General features: G+C 40.9%; 1 protein-coding gene across 1 annotated transcript in view; it reads right to left on the bottom strand.

Moving 5' to 3' along the window:
• Nucleotides 1-25,791, bottom strand: part of ahrra (aryl-hydrocarbon receptor repressor a) — a 91,993-nt gene that overhangs the window by 14,726 nt on the left and 51,476 nt on the right. Inside the window, exons 4-5 of the mRNA XM_074693692.1 lie at nucleotides 7,823-7,941; nucleotides 171-260 (exon numbers count right to left, since the gene is read on the bottom strand). Of these exons, the coding sequence (XP_074549793.1) occupies nucleotides 171-260; nucleotides 7,823-7,941 (209 nt within the window). The remainder of the gene's footprint in view (nucleotides 1-170; nucleotides 261-7,822; nucleotides 7,942-25,791) is intronic.

The raw sequence follows: 25,791 nt of genomic DNA, 5'->3' as shown, positions 1-25,791 counted from the left end.
CAGGAAGTTCTTAGATGGCTGACAGTTTGTTTCAAGGTGAAGAGTAACAGTACACATCCTTTAAAGAGAAGCTGTGCACATTTGGCACAAATCACAACGCTGAAAGCTGATCAGAGTGTGGAGTCACACAGTCACCATACAGCAGGATACCTTTAGCATTATACACTCACCTGATGGAACCCCAGGTAGTCCACAATGGTCGAGGAGGCATAAAACACCATGCCATCGCTGCTCACCACCAACGCAAAGCCTGTCAGAGACTACACACACAAACACAGAGAGAGAGAGAAAGACAGAAATAAGTTGTGACTCAGAGCAGCTCATGCAGCAAATAAACTCAAGTGCAGCAGATGCATAATTGACAAACACAAACAACTGCATTTATTGTGTTTTATCTTTGCAGAGCTTAGTTCAGCCGACATGATAACATCCAACATACACACAGACACACACATACACGCACGCACACACACATCCTTTAATGAGCAATTATTTCCTTCAAGCTGGAGACAAAACGAAGCCAGGGCTGACCCCAGCCAAACTATTTTAGCAAAATATTTAATTTAAATCATTCTTTCCATGGTTCTGAGAAAATAAAAGTAAAAACAGAACAAAAGATAGAATAACACAACACAGAGGAGGAATGAAACACAGATGGGAAAGGAAGTCAAAGGGCCAAATAAAACTAACTAAATATTGTTTTTGAACGTCTCTTTAGAATATTTTCTGTTGAAATTTTGATTTATGAGGGTTTTTTTTTTAAAGCAGCAGAGATGAGAGTGACGATTTTCTCTCTTTAAATGTGCCGATTTCATAAGTTTGAACTTTGATAATTCAGTCTGTTTGAGTGGAAACACGCTTTGATTCAGATACCAAACACTCTGATTAAAAGCAGAGAAGCTCCAGACACAAACACAGACTGCCTCCCACACACACACACACACATACACACACACACACACACACACACACACACACACACACACACACACACACACACACACACACACACACACACACACACACTGTAGCTTTCAGAGAAAAGTGTTGGTGAAAAGAAAATATAAATAAATACATAACCGGCTCCAGAGAGAGCAGGAGGAATGGACAGAGTGTGGGAGAAGAAAGAAAACACAGGAAGGGGACGAGAAAGAGTGTGTGCATTAGTTTGCGTGTGCGCGTGTGTGTATACAGCTGGGATAGCGTGACAACTCCAAGGCTACTTGACTTGCGTGACTGCTGCTGCCAGAGTCTGTCACCTCTGTTTTACTGCGAGACTTTGCAGGTCTTCCCCCGTGTGTGTGTGTGTGTGTGTGTGTGTGTGTGTGTGTGTTTTTTAGTTATCCCTGTGGCCTCCAAGTTCACACTCATACACTCTATGTCCTCCCTCTCTCCCTCCTCTCAGTGATCTGATTGCCTCAGTGAGCACAGCGCAGCATGAAGCCCTCCGATACCTGTGCGTGTGTCCGTGTGTGTGCGTGTGCGTGTGTGTGTGTGTGTGCTTGTCCTGAGCCCCAGAGGTGTGTGAGTCATGTTGTGACACAGCAGCACAGTGACAGGAACATATCTTCACCCTGACATGACAGCATGAGAGAAACATATATGATGAGCTGGGAGCAGAGGGAGGGAGGATGACTCAGGGTTTTTATTTTGAGGATGAAGATGTTGTTTGACAAGGACAACCTGCACATACTCATGACATGCAGGAGAGCGGGTGACCCCTGTGTGCACAGTTAAAGACACACAAACACACACAGCACGCTCTCTCAAGCAGATGATGCAACCACCTGAGTGAGAACTAAGGCTGTCAAAATGTTCAATACTTTGATATTTCTGTTATGATCTACTTCAAAGCTACACTCTCACTGCATCAAAAAGCGCCTTTGCTTAATAAAAACAACAGATTCATAACCCAAAGCTGCTGTGAGGAGGAGACAGGTGGAAGGACACAGAGATGAAAATCAAAGTGTGAGGAGGAGAAATAGGTCCAGCTATGAAACAACAAACTGTCAAATACTGACGCTTCACCTGAACCCTCTGTTTTTCAGGACATCTTTAGGACTTAAAGAATTGATGGCACTGGGAAACAGTGAACAGTACTTGTAGTTACTTAATAATGAACAGTGTTTTAAAACTTCTTATGAGGAGGATCCATTTTAAAGTGACTGCCTTGCCACCTTCTGGCCTGGAGTCTCATGCACTGTCGTAAAGATGTGACTTTTAACCAGGCGTGTATTTGATTTGGAATTAATTTCCTTTATTCAAGACAACTTTTTACCAGACGTGGGTTACGTAGTGCTGTCGTTTGAAACTCGTCAACAAGCAAATGTTGCAAGTTTGTACCATACGTCAGTAGCCATCTAAATGTAGCTAGCTGCCGACTAGCACCATATGCTACTATCTGTAGGCTAAAGTGACAACAATCAAACTGACAGTTCTTACAGTAGTTTAATAGCCGTCCAAATGTAGTGCTACTGACAGCCGGATGCTGTGAGACGTGTCTGTAACATGTAACGTCAGTAAATCCTGGTTATGTCCTGCCAGTCATCTACCAAGCAGAGCTAACGTAACCTCACTCTTCATTTTATTGATAGACTCCCAAGTTTGAACAGACAACTGCAGAATAACTTCTGATTGTGGGATGGAATTAAAATTATTACAAACAGTTTAGTCCTTTTAGCCTTTAGCTTGTGCTCTATCACTCTCATGTTTAGCTTTCTTCTGCTCTTTCGTCCTTTTTCTACCTGACAGGTAGGCCCCATTGTCCACCATCACTACAAATGAATCCAAGAAATAGCCAATACCTGATCAGGAAGCTACGAAGTAGCACTTCAAAATAACCTTTATTGGGGCTGAAAATATCATTTTAAAGGGTGGAATGAGGGGGAGACTTTTTCAAGGTCACTTTCAAACTCCTCACAGCCCCTTTGATAATTTTAACAAAAAAAAAAAGAAAAAAGAAAAAAAAACTCTAATACCATTCACAGTCTTGAGTGAGGTCTAAGAGGTCTGAGATTTGACAACCAATGCAGCAAGAGCGGAGGAACATCTCAAACAGGTAAATAACCATCATTAACAGACATCTGTTCAGGATAAATCTAAAGTTACTCTGGATGTTGATAATATTGCTGTGTTAGCATGCTAACAGTAATATTGTGCCTGAAGCAGCGAGTTCAAGATGTCAATGATTGGTTAAAACTCTGATTGGTAGTGATCAGGCTGCAGGTATTTTTGATGAGTGCAGTTTGGTCGAACTTTTGGAGGATAAAGAACAGAGGAGCTCTGCATATCTCTTTAAGAAAAGAGACCTATGCAGGTAGTTAAGAGATGTCTGGGCACAAACCCTGATCTGGCCACCTGTAAATGAATGTGTGGAAAGTCTGTCTCCGAGACCTGATTTGAAAAACAAATCAGGTTTGCGTGCAGCCTGAACAACGCCTTGGTCACTTGAGGATGCACAAACATCTGGAAACAGCATGTTGGGTCAAAATGTAAAATATTTAAGCAAACAGTGCATTTTATTCAACACGTCAAGATGGAAAATATGAAGAAACTGATGTTTGGACAATATTATCAAAACCACCTGTGTAGGGAGATATCAGGAATCATAGCGGTGCATTTTTTACAGGGTTTTCATGGTTTTATTAATCATTCTCTTTTTAATATAAAGTCATTCACATCGACCTAAGTGACCTGCACCGTTTACTTTAACAGAAAAAGCAGTCTGCATGCACAGCTCTGACTCAGTGACCTGGAATCTGTCTAAACAGAGCTCACAGAAACAGCATGAATACACTCGACTGTCGCGTCCCCTTCAGCAGGTCACACACCGCTGTAAAAAGGCCACATTTACATCTTGAGTTCATGATGGCTTGTTCAGCCACAGCTCCTCTCTCCCCTTGTCTCCAAGGTTATTGAGTTACTGCAGAAAATTCTGTTTAATGACAGACGTTTTTATTCTCCTGGAATAAAAAGACCTTGGAACAAATATCTGGAAGAGGTCAGGACTGTATATTTTCTGAGCTGATTGTTGTAATTGACTTTCAAAATAGAAAACTTGGCAAAGAAAGAATGACGTCTGGATAAAGTAGTTATATACTTCTTGAGTACGGAAACATTACAAAGAGGTCAGATTAGGTAAAAAAAAAAAATCTAATTTATATTTATTTCACAGACACTGCAGCCTATGATTTATTGAATAAGAAAGACAGAGAAAGAAAAACAGGAAAACAGAAAGAAAGAGAAAATAAGCATTAAAACCTAAAGGGGAATAAAGAAAAGATGAAACATAACAGAGGAATAAAATGGAAAAAAATATATAATAAAAGGAAGATAACACAGACAAAAAGAAGAAACAAAGAAGGAGAAAATATATATATATTTTTTTTTAAAGGAAAAGCAAAAAGTGAACATAATGCAATAAAGACAGAAAAAATGGTAGAAAGGAAAGAAGAAATAGACAAAATAAAATTTAAAAAAGGAATGAAAACCCCAAGAAAAATAAGACAAGAAAAAGTAAAAATGAAAGCAAGATAATTCAGAAAAGGATGAAACATAAAGAGGAAAAATGGATGAGAAGGCAAAGAAAAAAAGGATAAGAACAAATAAAAAGAAACAAAAGTTAAAAAGGAAAAAGGGAAACTGGGAGAAACAAGATGATTCAAGAAGGAAAGGCAAAAAATTAAAGAGAAAAAGGAAAAAAAAAGGAAAAAAAGAAGGAAAACTGAAAAAAAAATAAGGTTAAAACAAAAGACAGAGAAAGAAAGAGAAAGAAAAAAGAAGACAGACAAAATGAGGAAATAAGAAATAAAATGGAAAACAAAGATATAAAGAAAATGAAAGGGTAATGAATGTTAAAAAAAAAAAAGAAAACTTGAAAAATTGAAAGTTAGAACTGAAATAAAAATGAGGATAAAAGAAGTCTTAAAGAAAGAGATGAAATGTTTGATTTCGAAAGCAGTTTATTCTTCCTCTATTCTAGACATACTTTATCTATATGAGCCGTGTTTCAGTCCATCTTTCTGTCTGTTCCTCAAACACTGTCTGGTTAACTGTATTTTAACCTGTTTGCTAAACTGTATGATAATCTTTATGAGCCGTGATTCAGTCCGTCTCTCTGTCTGCTCCTCACATACTAAAGTCTTTACGTAATGGAAACAGGCACCTGCTGCTGGACTGCTCCGCCACATATCTGCTGCTACGACGCCCCCGGCTCCCATAACCGCCCCTGGGAGACTGAAAGCTTTGACTTACAAAACTTAAGAGGCGCTTTGCACGCAGAGCCGAAAATAAAATATTGGTTCAGTGAATCTGGAAGCAGCGGAGGGGGAGGAGAAGCTGTCTCATTGTTTCTACACCAATTCTTTGGTTTTTAGTCTGAGACAAAAGCTGCAGTGATGAGGTCATGACAAACATGTAACCTTCACACACCCACGTCCTGCACACTCACGCTGATGTGGGAGCAATACGCAGTCTGGTTTACTGACTATAAAATGTTTGATCTCAACGAAGGAGAGAATCTTTGGTCACTTATGATTCTTTTATGTTAATGAATAAGTTTTGCTTCTTTTAGATGAATAATAACCTGATTCTCCTAACAAATCTGAACTTTCTTGTTGTTAAGAGACTGTCATTAAGAGCTCCACTCAATCATTCTCATAACAGAGGTCAGCTTGCTTTTAAATGTACTTTTATCCTCTTGTTAAGACGTGTTAGAGGACACAATGTGGGGTTGGAGCAGGTGGACAGTCTAACCTGAGGGTTGAGTTCTAGCTCAAACAGCCTTCCCACAGGGTCATATAGAGAATGTAGAGCCCTGTCCTGCGGGGGTTGGCAGGATGAGGATGGTTGTTGAGCCTCCTGATGTTTGGAATCAGGGAGGAGAGCTGCTTACTCGATAACTCTATTGACGTACTGGCTCCTGATGCCCATCTAGTTCCCCAGCCCGTGTGGGGGCCAGAGGGAGACAAGTGGTCAAAAAGTAGTGTCGGCAGCTGGAAACAGACTCTGATTTTTGAAGATGAGGATGCTGTTTGGTACTAAGTGGCCACAAAGGGCCAGGGAGTGCATGGTGTCACTTGCTCATTGGACAAACACGAAGATGAAATTGCCAGAAAGGTCTTTACTGGGAGTTTATCCTTCAGAATATTTTTTACTGAATATAAACAGATTTAGATAAATGATAAAGATAAAGCTTCATTCACTTCACTGACTGACACAAACACGCAGTGACACAGAAAAAAAGTGCTGTTAAGAAGCAGCCCTCATTGTATCTGTCACAGGACCAGAATTTGGTGCACTCTCTGTCTCTACATTTCCCCTCACTTAAACTGACCTATCAAAGTAAAAGCCCAAAAATGATTTAAAAAGTGTTTAAATAGCACCAATCAAACCTAAAAAAGAGGAAATAATTAAGAAAACAGAAAGGAGCAAGGCTCATCCGAACATCTCTTATTTTTAGGGCTTAAAAATGCCCACATTTCTGAAAAATCTCTACCTTTGTTTTTATTTTACTTTAGATTGTTTTAAAGCAGCACAAACTCATTTCACAGCAATGTTCTGCTTACGTGCAGCATCCGAGAGCAGCTTGCATGGCTGCAGACTATTGTTATGTAGAGGCTGCATAATTTATAGACTGTATATTGCAAATACATCATACAGTATACGTTTTCAACACTGTGATGGCAGCCTCTTTCAATGAATACTATCATAACTCTATGCACTCCGAAGAGCTCACATGTGCACAAACAAACACTAAATACAGATAAACAAACAAACATAGACAGACCCTGCAAAGACACACAACCCCAGACACGCACACTTACATACACACATATATATCCATCTCCTTCCTCTCTTGGGATCCAACTAATGCACAGTTTGTTGTGGGGCCCTGCTGGAGGACGAGTCACGCAACGGGAGGCGGCTCAACACTACGGTCAATCTCTCCTTTTGTTCAGAGGCCCTTTGAGACAACCTGACACGTTAACAGAAGCATCAGTGGATCGACTCGCCCCTGTGTGACTGTGCATGTGTGTGTGTGCATTGATCAGTGCATAGTGTCGTGTTTTAAAGACAGCTTCCAGGACGTGGAGTGTGCAGCAGTGATCTGATTCTCTCACAGTTCTCGTTTCGTCTGATGTCTCCAACAGAAACATTTCACTTCCAGAAAGTTCTTCACAACTCTTAAATCAAAGTCTACATGAGTGCCAAGTCAGACTGGGTGTTCTGATTTCATGTCTGCGGGACTCAAAATTTAGCGTGATATTATGAGATAATTGTACCAATAATTAATTTGTGATTAGAGTCTGATGAGAGGTCAAAGGTCGACCAACAAAACACAGATCTCCTCAGTGCTCTGATTAGTGTTGACAGGCTTAGTGTGCTCTTCTCACTCTCTTCTGCTCACTTTCACACAACGGCCACATGCATTCAGACAGAGAGGCACTCATACATGCAGACACACACACACACACACACACACACACAAACACACGTACACACACATGGCTGGCTTCTGAAGCTGCCAGCGTGTGTGAATCCCCACCTCTTTCATCAGCTCTGACACTACCGTCTCACCCTGATGTCACGCAACACCACCGCTCTGCAAAGGAGGTCAGGGCAGGGGGCGAAGGGCACACACACACACACACACACACACACACACACACACACACACACACACACAAAAGAAAAAAAAACCTCCCATCCAAATTCTCCCCTCCAGACAAAAACAGTCCCTTCATTCGGGGGCTTGTGGTCATTTCTGCGCCCAGGAAGCAGTTTTATGAGCACACACAGTAACAGACGCGTGGTTTCTCACCTCCAGCAGGAGGCTGCTCTCATTGATGCCTGGGCCTAGTGGAATGCTCTCTTTCCTGGGCTCAGGGTTAGAGGATGCGCTGCTGATGATCTGCTTCCTGGAGGTCTTCTCTTGGCTCGCTGTAAGAAAGAGAAAGAAACCATGAGTGATTGATAACTCACTTCAGCGCACAAAGCTTTCAGCAGCATGTGTTACAGGACAATGTTGCTTTCTATACATCGTGCAAGGTTTTTTTTACTCAAACTACACACATTTTCTTGAAGTCTGTATCTTCTTTGAATCAGATGTGTACCCTGTAGTTCAATACTGCATGCCCTAATTGTGTTTTTGTTTTCTGGGAGCTTTTTGCACAGGGAAAAAAAAAAAAGTTAAAACTGCATATAACATCTTCTGGCTGTAGATCTTTAAGTGTGCATGTGAAATCAATGGCATCTGAACTTCAAAGTGAAAATTTGTTGCTCAGTAAAAACAATAAAAAAAAAACAATTTCAATCTGTGGTAACGTGCAGGCAGAAGAGGAAAAGAGCATCAAAAATCAAGAAAAGAAGATTGAAATACCCTTTTAAAGTAAGTGTCATGGGCCTATTTATTTTTTTTACAAGGACTGGACGTAAAATTCAAGAAACTTTAACAGGTTAACTTTTTATCTTCCATATTTTCACCTGCTGCCCAATCAGAGCAGAGACAAAGATCAGGGATGATGACAGAAACAGTTTGTCTGATATCAGCAGTCAGAGAATTGGACCGACACGCTCACATGTGGCCGACACATTAGCTGAATTACTCCCTTTCTTCTCCATGCTGCTAACTCCAGGTATTAGTCTGCACGGTGGGCTGGGCTAACAAGACAAACAGAGGAGGATTTCATGACTTTACAGGATTCTTCTCACACGATATGGACACATGCACACGCGAAGATCATTTGCACACTCAGACGAGGAAGTGGTGCACTGGGACATCACGCTATGAACACAACAAGATACAGAAACCAGGGGGAGATGTTCAGGATGGGGTTATGCAAAAATATCTGAAACTATTCTGTACAATGATAAACTCAAATTTACAAGAGCATGTTTTTTTTTATTTGGCTGTGTGTATGGCGTTTGACTTTTTGACCAAATATAATCTAAAAGTCATCATCAGGTTATCTCTGAGTGTGGGGAGGGAGACTTGTGAGAAAAGTTTCGACAACAAGAAACTGCAGCCAAAGATCTAATAATGATTAAACACTCACTTTTCATCACAATTTGTTTCATCAACATGCTCAATAAGTTGTACTCACAGTGAGAGATACTCTACTAGAGCAAAATATACTGGAGTTAGACTTTTAACTGCAGGAGTTTCAAGAGATACAAAAGACTAAAGAGATTTGAAATAAGGTGAACTTGTTTGTTGAGAAACAAAAATGTTTGGGAAATGTTGAACCAGTCAGGACACAGCCCTGACATCAAATGATTGATTAATCCAACAACTCTTCGTCAGTGAAGTTTCTGAGCGGCAGGTGACATGGAAACAAGGATAAGATGAAGAAGGACAGAAAGAAGAAAAATAGGCAGCAAATAACTGCAGGAGAAGCTCTACACCGGCAGCGATGACCTCTGACCTCTCTGAGGAGGGAGCCAACACATGACGAAACCACACATATGGAGCGTAAGGAGGGGCCTCTGAAGGGTCCTTAAGGGCCTCAGAGTGACTTAGAAATACTTAATGTTCCTTCATTTCAGCCCAGCAGAGATAATCCCACTGAGACAGGGTGAAGACGAAGGTTTTGAACCTGCGATCTCTGCACACTCTGCAGCGCAGCGTTTCACCAACAAAGAAGAAAAGTTGTAAAAATAATGCACGCATGTCACACTGCATTACTTACTACACCTCCATGACATCCTGGGCTCTCCTACTACTCTACAGAGGAGTGTGTGTGTGTGTGTGTGTGTGTGTATGTATACATGCAATTAGCCTATAGGAGTGTGGCGTGCAGAACTGTCACATGTGCATTGGTGACGTGTCCATTGCGTGTTGGAAGCATGTTTGCGTGTTTCTCTTATGGGTGTGCTGTCAGGGGGCATGTGGCTCACTCCAAGAGATCAGCCCTACGCTCCGTCACTCATTGTAGCAGGCACAGATTAGTCACGCAACACACACACACACACACACACACACACACACACACACACACACACACACACACACACACTATACCCTCATTATGAAAAACTATCTAAGTATGAATGTATGTATCTCCTGATTCTTGCTTCACCCCCGCAGACCAACCCCATTAATGCCTCCCCTTTAACCTTGGATCAGGTCCGTCCCTCCCCCATCATGCCTTCTTCCTCCTCCCTCTTCCTCCTCTTCCTCCTCCACCCTTTCTTTGTTCGACTCGACATCGCAGGCGATCGACGACCGATTTCGTGACTCTGGGAGTCCCTCGCTCCTCTTAAATCCACTCTGCAGCACGCACAGCTAATGCACCCATCCATACATTTTGTCAGGATTAACTGGGTTTAATCATTTATTTCCTGTGCAGCTATAGCAGGTTTGTTCAGGCTATACGGGTGAAAAATAAAAGCCGTAATGCGTGACGACTTGTGACAGACAGCTTCGTAAACTCATAACTGCCGGTAATAACGTTGAGTATTTTGTCATCGCCTGCGCACACATAAACAAACATCCTCAGACAGCCACACACCGAACCTCTCCTCCATCAGTGGAAACTAGCGCAGAGGGAAATGAATCTAATGAGCCTCTTTATTTCCCTCCTTCATCGCCTCATGTATTTTTGTTTTCTCTCTTACGGCAGCTCTTGGAGAGGATGCAGTGTCAGGAAAGACAAACACTCGACATGATTAATTATCGGCAGCGGCACTTCCTCCGCCAACAATATGGGCCTTTATTCGCTAGCGTCTCGGCCTCTCTCTGGTCGAAGAAGAAAAACAGAGGAGGTAATGGTGAGGCGTTTATGTGGTCTGAGCAGGACGGGGTGTTAAGAACAAAGTGACAGGTAGCGAGGGATACAGATGATGCCAACGGGTGAGGCCTCAAAGTGTCTCGCTCCTTCAGTCAACCAACTACGTCCTTCCCATTTCCAGTAAAATTGGGACCACCGTCCAAATATTGAGCTCCAGGGAGACTTCTTTATGCACAATTTAAACTCTAATTGTTCGAAGGCTTCTCAGAGAAAACCTCCTACAACACACGTGGAGCCTGAATAGTCTTCACAGGATGTTGGGGTCAAAGCACAGAAAAGAAAAAAGACAAAAGACAAAAGAATATTCAAAAAGTGGGGAAACATCTGCAAAGAAAGACAAGGTTCATGCTTGTCAAGCTACTGAACTTGAACTTCTTTCACTACTCTACCAACCAGGTACTAATCTGTGCAGCCTCTAGAGGGTGAAGTGAGTCAGTGTGTGACTGCTAACAGCTGAGAGAGAAACATGTGGAGCGAACAGCGAGAGGAAACCTGCCTCCAGCCTCATAGTGTCACTGACAGGCTCTCACTCCGAGGATAATGGAGGTAAAACACAAAGAAATGTCACTGAAAATGAGGAAAATGGCATAAATGAATATTTAAATATGATCATGTACATCAGACTGAAAAGTGGCGTGTCATGACGTTCATTTAAACAGCGTTGCATGACTGTGAGCGCCTCATGACTCGTGAGGACAGGAGCTGGAGCCTGGTTTTTACTCCAGGTTCAGGTCTTTAGCTCATGTTCCTCTCAGAGCAGGTTCACTCTTTATACATGGCTGCTCAGAGACACCACGCCAGCTGCTGCTCCCAGGGTTCAACTCAGGACCCTCAGGCATACAGGCACGCTGCAGCTTTTTGTGTTTTATCACTTCTTATTCGGACAGTTTCAAGTCAAACTAGATTTTCTGTCTGCCTAAGGGTATGAGTCCTTATAACAATCACATTTACCAGCAGTGCATTTTACACTGTAAAAAATTAATTCTGATCCAGTGATTTTCTTTCTTATTTTCAGTAGAAAATATCTTTTAAACCAAATATGAGCCACATTCACCTGACAAGTTCAGAAAATTGTTTTAAGTTAAAGACAAAAATGAGGTTTGAATTGCTTATAACAAGTTAATAAAAATCTGCCAATGGAACGGGGGAAAAGTTACGTGTATTTGCACAATCTAGTTTCAAACAAATTTTCAAGCATTTTTTTTTTCTCATTCCATTGGAATAGTTTGTTTTAATTGTTAAAAGCATTTCGGACCTCATTTTTGTTTTTACACAACTTGAAACTAGAGGTTTTTTTCAGCTGACAATTTTTCTTTAATATAAGACAAAAACATGTGATAAGATTTCAGTTTTTTGGCAGTGTAGCCAATCACTTTGCAGCCAATAACTTGAAACCTTTAGAGGCTGTGATAACTGTGATAAATAAAGGCTGATTCACCAAAGTCAGGCAGAGAATAAAAATATTTTTTGATTTACCAAAGTGATCATCTGAGAGTGTACATGAGATATGAAATTTTATCAATTTATTACCAAAAAAACACACAAGCAAAATAATTCCTCCACAGACTGCATGAAACCATGGACAGCACAACAGCTACTCAGAGTGAAGCCCACACTTCCACTCTCTAAACTCTGTCAAACATGGTTTGGTTCATTACAGTCAGTCCTGGTCATACTGATAAGCTCTGTATGTCAGCATCCACTGAGATCATTTTTTGGCTTCACTGGTACAGAGACGTGATGGCCATATTTATATTCTGTCAGTGAGTTAAGTGAGCTAATGCTAACACAGTTAATGGACTGTCACAGAGGGTTCAATAACAAAAAGAAAGCCAAAGAGAAAGGAGATTGAAAGAAACCTACAAACTGCTGCCATCAGCTCAACCTGTTCTCCTTGATGAGTTTTTGTAGTTAAAAGTTCGCTGCAGCATTAACAAAAAACACCCACTTGTTCTTTAGTCCTCTAATAACTGTGATAACTTAATGAACAATTGAATTTCAGTTTAAATGTTGCAATTTTAAAGTTTCCTTTTTTTTAGATAATTTTTTACAACCTACAGTTATACAGAACCAACACATTTAATGCAGAACTTTCACTTGTTATTAGATATTTTTTATCTTAATTTGTTGTTTAAAAGAAGAAGGAGAATCTGAATATTTCTCCATGACCAAAAGGAATAAAAAGAGTTAAATAAAAGAAGTCAAAATTAGGTGTTTGACCATCTCCGGCTGATGTTGTGAAGCTGTGACAGCGAACACATCTGTGTGATCTGTGATTGGAGCAGCGTGGGTGCCATCTCTTGGCAGCGGACGCCCTCTCCGTGTGTTTGACTCTCAGGGCTGAACATGCGAGGGAGCGAGCGCTGCTGAGCAGCACAGCAGGCCCCTCCCCTCCCACAAGGGTTGCGTGAGTAGAGAAAACTGTGTGTGTGTGTGCATGTGTGTGTGTTGAGGTTGGGTTGGCTTACAGCCACTTCCTTTGCCTGTCCCCGCCCCCTTCCCTCAGCGCTCTCCTTCTCCCTGCCTCTGCCTCTCTCTCTCTGCAGGCAGGAAATCCACAGCAGAGAGGCAGAGAGAGGGAGGCTGGCTGATCAAGGGCTGGTTGTCACGCGAGCGAGCCGTCTGTCAATCTCCCCCCCCTTCCTCCTGACAGGGTGCTGGCGGCCGGCCAAGGCCTTGCGTGCAAGCCGGCGAGCCACATTAGCCCATAAAGAATTTCATAATAGCAACAGCTGTTAAATATTGATGACTGCTGGCAAGCGCTCAATGGTGCTCCGCAAAAAGGTTAAGCCTGCGCTGTAATGGAAGCTAATACTTCATTATGCCACAGATCAAATGTCCGGATCTGGGCCCGGCCAATTCCAAGACTCACTGTTTCTTGTTTTTCTAATGTAGCAGAAAGAGAGCACAGACTTTTTGGCATCTTCTAAAACTTTGTGAACAAAAACAGAAGCTTCGTCTTTTTTTTCTGACTCTTCTGCAGATGATGGAGGAATACACCATGCTCTGATTCGCTCTTCAATCATCTTTGATAACAACATTAACGTTGGATTGAGTCTCTAATCTCCCAGATATTATTTTGAGTGTTTTGTTTCCACTCTGACATACTGTATAAGATTACATTTGAAGGATTAAGAGCAATTCCCTTTTGTGTGTTAACAAAACAACATCTACAAAAAGTACTTTAGTTGGAGGCACGCAAGGAATCACAAATATTCATCTTTCAAAGGAGATTACGAAGCGAAGCAGGGAGTGAGGGAGCAAGGGGAGGATTTCTGTTCCTCTGGAGCTGCCTGGGGAAGTGGATTTCTGGGAACAAAAAAAAAGATTCCTGAACAGAGCAAAAACAAAAGCTTTGTGGGCCGAGATACAGAATTAAAGGGAAGTGATATTATGACAAAGCAAATGGGATCACACAGATCGGAGGTCGAGATGTAAACCCGATTGTTTCCAGTTGTGTGTTTTGGTTGGCAGGCAGACGCTCGTCATCGTGTTCGTACATGAGCCCTTTAGCAAAATAGACCTGTGCAGCAACTTCTCTGAGCTGCTACTGTGTGCTGCAAAGACAAGTGGCGCCTTGCACTCACACACACACACACACACACACACACACACACACACACACACACACACACACACACACACACACACACACACACAAGGCCTATTACAGCCATCATAATGTGAGAGTCATCTAATTGCTTCTAAAAATAGAGAATATGAGTGATTGAGAAGCACATGTGTTATACGATCATGATGTTTGTCTGCAGAGAGGAACTCAAGAAGCTGCTGAAAGAGACTGAGAGCCGTTAAAACACGTCCACACACTCCTCATGTGGCCCAAAAATACCAAACACAACACAGCTGACGTGCTGCAAGATTTATACAGACAATTAGAAAAACTAACATGACGCACATGGACTGAGAGAGCTCCAGTGTAAGATGATGCACCCTCACACACACACACACACACACACACACAGGCTGCATTCAGGCATGTGTTGCGTGAGCTGAGACAGTTACACAGGAGAGGTTTTAATTTGAATGTACCCAAATGAATGCAGCAGTTTGCCTTTTTTTAATTGAAGACAACAAGACGCTCCAGTTTTCCTGCAGGATCTGTCCCACCAGCCGGGCGTCCACCCTCAGCTCAGCAGGGGTGAGATCAGGACACTAACTCCCCCTGAGTCACAGTTATCCTGGCAGTAACCCCGCCTGCAGGCTGCATGACAATGCCATGAACACACTCACGTGCAGCTCCCAGCAACAAACACTAAATCCTACATACACTGTGCAGAAGCTGAGGGCACACTTTATCACACTTAAGCAAAAGCTGGAGATAGAATCTGCAGGGCGTTGTTCCTGTTAGCTTATTTTAAAACCCGCACTTTTTCACTTCTTGATTTTATGATCTGTGCTCAGCTTTGTCACTTCACAGAGTGTGCTGTCTGTTTGTGATGTTGTGGTGTTTTGCTGATGATGATAACGTCTTTATAACTGTCAATTCCATCATTAGGTGGGATCATTTCTTTACTCTTGCCTACCTCTCACACATACACCCCTGAATGTTTGGTCATGATAAAATCTTTGCTACATGATGCAGAATGCAGCAGCAGCAGAGACCTGCGCTAGGACAACAGACTTCTACATTTATGCCAATAAAGGGAAGATGGGAAGACACTTCTCTGTTTCAGTCTTTAAAACAATTCCCCTCCTTCAACCTCAGATTTTATTCATCCAGTTATACGTTGCACTTTCAGGTTTGCATCAGTTGCATGATATGACTTCAGTGTTTTCACATTTAGTCTCTTTGGAGTTTTTGCAGGTATTTATCTGGGGCTGCAAGGAAAAAGTTGGTGAAGATGGATAAAATTTTAGTCTTATTCATAGAAAATTTTAGGAGACTCCTGCACATATGAATGCCAATTAAATTCATCTCCTTTCACTGAACTCACTGTGACTTTATTTTGAAGAGGATCACACCTCTCCTTGCATACTTGTGGTGTACAGTTTTGAGGTATTCTCCGTTGTAAACTGGTGATAAAGTTCTTCAGTGTGCACGCAGAGGAGTGCAACATTCCCATCATACAGTAAACCCCTCAGCTCCTGCACGCCTGTGTGTGTTTGCTCTATAAATAGCTTTACTTCGGATTCCTGTTTTGCTGAGAACATCTCCAGAGCTTGGTGCTCTCCAAAGGAGCTGATGCTTAATAAAAGTTGCATTCAGGACGCCCACCTGGCCACAATAAAGCTCAATCTATTCCTGTGCTGAAACAGTCTCTGCTTTCACGAATGTTCTGTCAGTGCAGAGCCGGTGTGTACAGTTAAGGTCCAGGTTTTCTCGACTGATTTTGAGTTTAATTAGAGTTAAATTTGAAATGAAAACCTCTCGTTCTGTATAAACAAACACAAAGCATGGAAACAGATGTGCATGCAGAGGTGAAAGGAGGGTTTTAAATTCATTGAAGATGGAAGTCAGACACAGAGGGGTGACAGGAGGGAAATGGCTTTCTGGTTTCTCGTGAGTGGAGCTAAGGTCTTAAAGGTAAAAGAAATGCTGACTTGTGATGTGTAGAAGTAACATGCATTGAGAGTTTATACACAGCTCTGGTCGTGCATTATTCACTGCTGGCTCCGTCATCAGAGGACGCCCTGAGCCGCTCATTCAGACTGAAAAAGGAAATGTTTCAGCGAGGCAGCTTGGGAATAATTATTCCTTTTCTCCCCCTGTATTTTCTGCATTCCTGCCTCAGAGCAGAGCAAGGTCTGCAGAGCCACATCCACCTCCACCTCAGATAAACGCAGGCCGTGTTGCGTGCCAACTAGTGTCACTCACATTATCCTAAATAACAGAGAGAGCGCGGCACAGCAGCATCAGATTATCCTGCTCGTTTTCTCGCCTCTTTTGTGGTGGCTGTAAACAGTCAGCAGGTTTCTGGAACAGATCCACACCTTTCATGTAATTCATCAATGATCCTGTTGGCTTTTCTTTTTTTCCCCTTACCCACAATGCCTCTCCATAACAAGAGGCTAATCTGTTAAAAAGATTATGGTACCGTTTCGGCCCATTGAGGCAAATAATAATGGGCAGATGGTCCCTCAGGCTGAATCCATATGGGCGGGAAACTACACTAATGCTCCTGTAGCACGCAATGCTAAACAAATGCTAACCGCTAAGTGACTGAGGGGACTTTACGACCTCAACAAGTTGTGTTCAATTTGCTGAGTTTGACTGAAGAAGGAATGGTTTTGGTGAAGAGAAAGCAAGAACAAAGTGTGTGACATGATGATGAATGAAGGAGCATTGTAACGCAGCCGCAGCATCATTATTTAATTATCTTATTTATCCTTCTTTAACCAGCAGTCCCTTCAGATTGAGACATTTTCATCCAAACAAGCTGTTAGCAGCAGTTTGACTCAAAAATGAAATAAAACACAACAAACAGGAACATCAAGCTCACATGGAGACTATAAAACCAGCTCAAATTAAAAAACTGCATTAGCTCAGATTATTGTTCTTCTCCATTAATCCACCACGAGAAACGTCTTTATAAGAATCTTCAATTTCTTGACTCCTCGTGAGCTTAGACCACACGTTTGTTTCAGCTCTGTGACGGAGCAGTTTTAGATAATCTAACAGGTTCAAGGTGTTTATTCGACTTTCAACACCTCCAGGAACACTTAATCCTGAAGCTTCCTTTCCTGCAGGTCGTCCTATGTGTAATTAAATGGGTGTGAGGCGGTTAATGTGCTGAGAGGAATCAAGTGATGGCCATGATGCTGATCATGCTTTATGCATGAAAGTCATTAAGCTGTCAGTCAGAACACAAACACACACACATACACACACACTCACAGGCTACATGACACCTCAGTGTGTGTAGGAGCAGGAGCATGGTTGGAGCAATGCCATTAAGTATATTCAAGGCCTCTCTTCATAGTATTAAAAGTATCTTTTTTTGGACACTTTTAATTTAGTCAAATTTTACATTCATACAGAATAACAGGACAAAGACAGAAACAAAAGGTAAAACATAAAAGGGCACATCACATTTGAGAAAGACATTTTCTCGTTAGAGTCCATTAAAGTTCAAGTAAGTCTGATGAAGCCTCCTTCCTCTTTGAGACAAAATTTGTCCATCTTTCTTACTTTTTCGCAAAGGATGCTCCCCTTAGTCTCAGAGAAAAAGTCATCTTTTCTGTTTTGTATATTTCCATTCATTCGTTGAGATTTGAAGGCTCAGGTTCATACCATCTCTTTGTTATACATGGCAATGAGAAGGATTTTACAGATATGAATCTTTTTGCAAAACAAGATTTTCACTTATCAACCCAAAATACAGGAACTTTACATCATCAGGCAATCTAAAAGCATCTTTTTTTAATGTTATCTGATTTATCTAATGTTGTCCTTTTTTGAGTAACTTCTCATTTTCCTTCATATCTTAAAAAAAATCAAATCATGTTTCAAGAGCTGAGACTGTTTGTGTAGCTATAAAAGTGCTCTTATAGCATGGCCTTCTGTTGGCATAAAGACTAAAGTGCTGAGAGGTCCCTTGGTTCAACTCTGGACCTTGACCTCTTGCTGCATGTCAACCTGCTTTCTATATCCCATGTCTCTATTCTAGCTATCAAATCAATGAAGGAAAAATGCTTAAATACTCATCCAAAATAAAGATGAAACTCAAAGATCACGTGTGAATGTGTGAGGAACCTCTTGGCAAAAGCAGATTCTGGGATTAAATCTGGTCTTATCACAAATATCTTATCACTGTCAATAAAAGATGGTGGAAAGAGTTTGTCACATTTTTCAACATCTTTTGGGTTGTTTGACTTTAACTGATCAGACAGATGATTAGACATCAGCATGCAAACAACAGAGGATATGAATCGGCAACTTTCTCACTGTTAGTTAACAGCGCTAACAGTTGCACCAGTGTGTTTGATAAGAGGAAGTGCACACTCAAAATACAGAGTTTTATCTAAAAGCAAAAAGTTTGTTCCCAAAAGGGAACATGTTTGAGATCATGTCTCTAAGCACTGTAAAAAGTTGAGTAGCAACGTTTAGTAAACCATATATAAACACATGCTCTTGATGCACAATCTAACATTAGTTTAATTCCCCAGCAGCCACCAGGGTTTCTCACCAACAATATCACACGACATCCCGCCCTGTGATGGTGCTAATTTATGAAGCGACACACTAACCTGACAGTAATCTGATTATCTGCCTCCTCACACGCACACACACACTAACACACACACACACACACACACACACACACACACACTCAGTGTCAGGAGCAGCTGCAGGAGAACACAGAGAGTTCTCAGAAACATCAGCTGATTTCACATCCGAAACTTAAACAGAAAGCAGAGGACAAGGATGACTTCAAGATTTAAAGGTTACGGTCTGTCTGAGGAAGGGGTTTGAGTTTATGCACACAGTGCTTGCTCTTTAAAAACAAGAGTCAGAAAGTTTTTAACTTACAGGTTCAGTCAGTGATGGAAGCTCTGCTTTAATCTGCACAGCAGCGTGTTCCTATTGAAGCTTTAGGACTCTGCTTTATCGGAGCAACACATGAACTTATGGTCTGGGGTTCCTTCACTGTTATAAACATTTACCACTAATGCTGTATGTGGCCTTTCTAAGATGTTTAACTACCAGAAAACATATTCAAAGTCATTTTTTGCCTAAAAGCCTTAAACAATTTTTTTTAAGTACAGCAATAAAAGTATGATAATTATCATTTACTAAGTTCCTGCTTATAGCAAAGAATAACAATGCAAGCTCCCCCATCCCTCATTTATTGAATCATCAGACCATCCTGACAATGAGAACTGAAATATTTCTAAATCCTGACTTTAAGTCTTGCAGAAATTTCCCCCTTTTCAACCAAAACGGTATAAATATCAAATATCTTATTTTGCACGATCAAAGAAATTAGAGCCATTAAAAGGAAAATACCTATAGAAGTGCTTTTTACAAATATAAGTCATAATTTGATTTTCTTTCAGAAAATAGAAAAACAAATCATTGTGATAGTCACATTGTGCACAAACATTTAAAGATAAAAGAAAAACAAACTTATTAATCAGATGCAGAATAATTAAGCTAACATCTGTCTAAACAGTTAAATCTTCTCATCAGTATTTGAAACAGTGAACAGATTCTGAGGAGCGCAAAGACATCTCAGACAAACATTTCAGCTCCGTTCAAAAAAAGGGGCAAAGTCTTGCCATGTCTTCTTTTGATTTTATGATAAAAACTGAGATAATTTTTGATTAAATTTTACAAAACAAATTTCACAGATTCCTTTTTGTAATAAAACCTCATATTTAACAAAAAATGACTAAAAAACAAAATAAAATAAATTGTCTTGACTGGCGAGCTTTAAGAACCTGACTGTGAAGCCAGCTCATTCGTGACCAGATCAACACCATCCTGATTTTCCTGTCTTGTTGAACAGGTGAGATAAAGTCAGGTGAGTCCAATCAGATCTCTTCTGTCAGGTTTGGATCTGTCGTGAGCGCCCACTTCATATTCTCCATCTGTGCCCCCTCGCATGTCATCGCTCTAATCCAGGCCTGTTTATACCCACACTGCTCCTCTGATCACTTCATTTGGCTCAGGGGGGGAGGACATATACCCCTCTGCTATGGCCCAGCAGGCCCTGTGAGCTGTGTGTGTGTGTTTGTGTGTTTGGAGGATATAGGGGGCGGAGGGCATGATGGGAGTGATGGTGGGATCACGCAAGCTTGCTAAAAGAGGCAGAGTCAGAAGAGAGTCACGCATGGCGAGGCTTTTCTGTGGATGCCACTCTGTCGCCACTCCACTTCCTGGCATCTGGTGTTAGCGTGATGCTACAACTGTATATGAATGTTTGTGAGTGTGTGTGTGTTTGTGTGTGTGTTTAATTCCCAACCAACCAGAGAGATTTCCAGAGTGTAAACAAACACCGACACATCGTCTGCTTGCTCCAAACAGCCTGTCGCTCTCAATAGGAAGACTATTTTCTAAACCGGACGTGTAAAGCTGCTAACTGTAGCGCCCTGCTTCTATTAGAGGGAATAATAAATACAGAGCATGAAAGCTGGATGTGTGTGTGGCACAAGAAAATAAGAGATGAGGCCTTGAATGTCCTGAGGAGGAGATGGTGGCTGACAAAGGCAGCTGATCTGCATGAGGAGAAACATCCTGTGGATGCAGAAAGGATGCTCAATTCAGAGATACGTGCAAAAGTCTAAATGTGCAACAACAGAAACTTTGTCTTACTGAAGGAGAATGCTGTAACACACTGTAAATACAGAAACAAGGCAAAGCTCTGTTAACTAGAGAAAATAAATCAGAGTTTCATGAAGTTTCTCGTCTCTGAGATCTTTCTGTTTCTCGATTGATTACCACTTCATTGGAGCACAACATCCTGACACAATTAATGATAATAAATCAGGAGCATGAACGAAATCCTCTTTTAAGTCTGTGTTCTCTGAGCGAGGTGATTTTATCTGGTCATAAAACTCACTGAAATGAACACAAATGCCTCTTTGTGATCTAAAAAAGCAAATTAGACCGTCAGAGGAAGGGTTATTTATTTATACTTGGTTATTTTATTTGCCTTTAATCGCTGCTGCAGGGAAAATTTCAGACCAGGAGATCAACTGGAGAAAGAGACTTTTGTTTCTACAATCCAAAGCCTCAGTGTGTGTTAAATTAGAAAAAGTTAAAATAATGCAGGCAAAAAAAAAGATTTTTTTTTTTTTTAAAGAATCATGACTCTTGTAATCATTCATTTTTATTTATTTGACCTTTCTTTGAGCAGGAGAAACCCACTGAGCTGAACTGAGCCAGGCAACAGAGCAGTTTCTGACAAAAGTAGCGCAAGATATTTACCAGGATGAAATACGTAATGACAGAAGAGGTACCACTTTTGTCCACAGGGGGCACCAAAGCTTGCATAAGCTCAAAGTTCCTCACAGGAGCTGTAAAGGAAACAGAAGTGGTTTGTGACTTCTGCTTTATATTTTTATTAACTCTCTTATAGTGGCTCATTCTTATCAAGGAGTGCCCTTTATTATTTTTTATCTGTATTTATTTACTTCTCTTGACTTCTTGTACTTTTTTTCCTTTCATTTCTTTTTTATCTGCATTGTTGAATATTTACAGGACATTATGTCAATGAGTTTAAAGTTTATTCCATTATGGAAAAAATATATCATCAATTAATTTAAAATGTACACTGTAAAAAATTACCAGGATTTCACAATATTTCACTGTATTTTCTCACAGTAAATTGCTGTATTACAACTTTACAGGACTTAACTGTAATAATTACAATATAAGACTGTAATTTTAAAATTTACAATAACAACAGTATTACTACAGTCAACTGCTGTGATATTTGCTGTTTCAATTATTACCAGGATTTTACAGCAGTTTATTGCATTATTTCACCATGAAATGCTGTATTAAGACTATCCACTGCAAAAACACAGCAACTGAATTGAACTGAATTGTGGGACGTGCAGCATATTTTCAACATTTTGAAGGTTGATGCCACCAAAGTAAGTTTAACATATTCTGTCAAGTTATTGTACCCTTGTTTTCCACCTTTGCCTTATCTACATATTGTCATTTTGAACTAGTGTGAAGTTCACCATATTAATTCCTCTTTTCTCTGACGCTTTTTTATTTGCTTTTCTGACGCTTTTTTATTGCGGCCAAGGCGCAGCGACTGCTTGGTCTGGATGATCCATGCCAGCGCGGAAAAAGTGTGCTGGAAAGACCGGGTAGCGGAGACGGTCGGAGCCTCTGTTACCTCAGCAACCGGGAGAACAGACTGACCATCGGGGCGCACATCAGAGGCCATGAAGCGCGTCACCGTGTGGGCCAGCTCCCAGCACAGATGTAAACTGTTCCTTTGTCAATAATAGGAGTACAAAATCTTTTTTAGATCACGTTAGAAACAAAGACTGTATGTCAGCTTACACTGTGAAAAGGGAATCTCTAGTCATTTGAGGTGATGTAATTTTTTTAATCATTCCAACTCAAAATTTTTAGATTAAGGTTTCAAATGTATTTTTGTGGATCATGTCAACTTGAAATTCTGCGTTAGTACAACTAATAAAAAGAAGTAGTTGGACCAACTTAAATGAATTGCTTCAATTGGTCACACCTAAATAAATTAAGTTCTTTGAAATGAAATAAACTAGTTCATTTAACACAACTTCATAGGTCAAATAAACTAAATATTCTAATTCTTCTCAAATCAACATTTTGCATCAGTCCAACTTAAACTTTTCAGTTGTTTCAACTCAATAATCTGCAAAACCCGAAAGGAAAAACCATGGGTGAGGAGGCAACACTGTGGATATGAGACCCTGATGCACATTCAGATACCACGCAGGGCAAGTGTGTCTGTGCTCCATGGCATGGACCAGCTAGCTGTCTATGGGCCACTGCGCTGGCTGGCTGTGTGTGCTCAACAGCATAGACTGCTTGTCTTGACTGCCTGGCTGTGCCCAGTGACATTAGCTGTCTGGCTGCCTGGTTGTGCTCCACAGCATAGGCTGCTTGTCCTGTTTTACGGTAATTCCTTGGGCCTGGCAACCGTGAATTAACAGTAAAGTGTTGTTGTTTCAATGTAAACTACTGTGAAACAATTACAGTAAACTACTGTGAATTACTTACAGTAAATTGCTGTGAAAATATTTGCAGCAACTTGCTGTGAAAGTAATGCAATTATTAACCAGTAACTTACTGTAATTTTACGGTGATATTTTTTACAGTGTACTCAAATAACAAACTCTGGAGTCATGGTAACATGGCTTTTTTTCTCTGATATAATGTTTCTTTTTTTTTTTTCTTTTTTCCTTTTTTTTTTTTTTTTCTTTTTATTAATTTGTCTCCCATGAGTGTCAAAATTATTGGATTATCTTTAAATGAATCACATAAAAATCTGTTCAGTACTTTGAGGCTTGTAAAAGAATGAGCCACACAAGACTTTAGTTTTCTGTCTAATTTAAATCAAACATGAGAAAGATGTTTTGGTCCAAACAGAGGCTCTGAGATTACATAATAACTAAAATTCAATGGACAAATACCAAAACAGGCCTGACAGGTTAATCAAAGAAACCACTCCTCTGTTCTTTGAGCTGCTGTGTCTCCTGGCCGTCATTTTCATACCAGCTTACCTAACTCTGAGAGGTGTTACTGAAGCTAGCAGACTGGAAACTTATGCAACAGAAGGAGCTAACACCAAATCTGCAGCAGGTGGTTTGGGGAAACAAAGACAAAGATTCTGTGCATGCATCAGATGTGGTTAAGTGAGTTTATTTGTGTGAATGAGCAGCTCTGAGGAGTTGTGCTTGGTGTGTGCAGACTCATGAGCCACACTATTTGTTTCCATGTACACCGCTAAGTTTGCAGCAACCTGTCTATGATCTCATCACTGTGTGGTTGACGCTGCTTTTATCACCAAAACAAGTCTCTGCTTGTCACGAAAGCAGAGTCAGAGGCTGTGGTCAGGGAGTGTGTGTTTATATGTGTGTATGTGTGTGTGCATCAGTGGAGAAAAGGAGAATTGTTTTAGACAGAGAAGCAGTCAGGCACACAGGGGTCAGCAGACAGAATCCAGTTTCTCTGTCAATTGACCCAAAAGTTTCTGTGTCCCTGAATCCCAATCACTAACAGGTTTCTCTGCCTTTAACCTGCAGCGCAGCTTCACATCAGTCGGTGCAGTGGAGGATCCAAAGGTATCTGGTTTTTAGACACTTTTTGGTTCTCAACATAAAACTCTTTTCTTTTATGTTTTTTTATTATTATTATTATTATTTATTTATTTTTATGTATTCTCTGCACTGTGGATCTGTTTAGGTTTTGAAGTTTTGCACCAAAGCTGAGCTGAAGATGTGTTTTGTTTCATCTTCTTACTCATATATTTTGTTCAAATCTGGAGCTGGTGATGAGCAAGTCTGTAAAGCTGAGGCAGAAATAAATGTGGAAAAAGTTTCTGAGGAAATATCAAAAGCTAATTTGATTTATGCAAGCAGTAGGTAATGCGCAGCCATTATATAATTTGATTTGTTGGGATTTGCATTACTTATAAAGACAGCTGCTTAGAGAAATCCTGGAAGAAATGCAGGATGAGATCATGAGCATGTGAGCTTTGTTTCCAAGCTGGATACAGGAATGTAATCAAACAGTTAGCCTCCATGTTTCTAAAGCTGGACTTAAACACAGTGACGGTTAGGGCACAGATTCCTGACGAGACTTGTGGAGGATTTCTGAAAATATTCATGGAGGGAAGTCAAAGGTTGGGATTTACAGCAACTGTGAAGGTGGAAGGCCAAAGACCTAACGCTCAGCACGCTTTTTAAACTAACCTTACAATTATCGCCTCGACACTAATGAAGCTCACATTACAACCTGTGTCAGTAAACCACTGTCGGGCTCTGCAGCTTATAAACCTCCACGCTGGCTCTTTAGACTCGCCCTGCAGCTGAGACCTGCGGGAAACACCGCTGGACCAGCGCCCACATCCTCCTCTCTGTGACTCTAGTGCTGCCTGTTTCAATCCTGACTCCTTTCTGGAAGGATTCTGCATGACTGGTCTGATTGGCCTGATATTTGTGCAGACTTTCTGATTCTGGATCAGTGCAGGAATAATAATTATTAAAAAAATAGTTCCCGTTGTACAGTTAAAACTGCACTATCAGGCTTATGAGCCTGAATTAGGGGGGCAGGATACAATTCTCTACCATATGAGTCAATCATAGACTGTATAAAACATGGACATAGTCTCTGCAACATCACACGTCTGCCTCTGATACCGTGAAATAGAGCCAAACTGTAGACCCAGCCATATTGGATATGACCCGGCTTTGAGCTTCCTTTCGAACAGCTACAGCGTGTCAGACAGTCATGTGAACTGAGCCGTGTCTCTGACTGGACAATCAAACCATTTACACGAAAAACTTACAAACTGCAGAGCTAGAAAAAAAT

This window comes from Halichoeres trimaculatus, unplaced genomic scaffold (assembly GCF_033239565.1).
Source record: "Halichoeres trimaculatus isolate MK-OKI-2021-1 unplaced genomic scaffold, fHalTri1.1 fHalTri1_scaffold_18, whole genome shotgun sequence".
NCBI lineage: Eukaryota > Metazoa > Chordata > Actinopteri > Labriformes > Labridae > Halichoeres > Halichoeres trimaculatus.
Note: the sequence above shows the minus strand (reverse complement) of the source record. Positions and strands in the feature narration are given on the sequence as shown.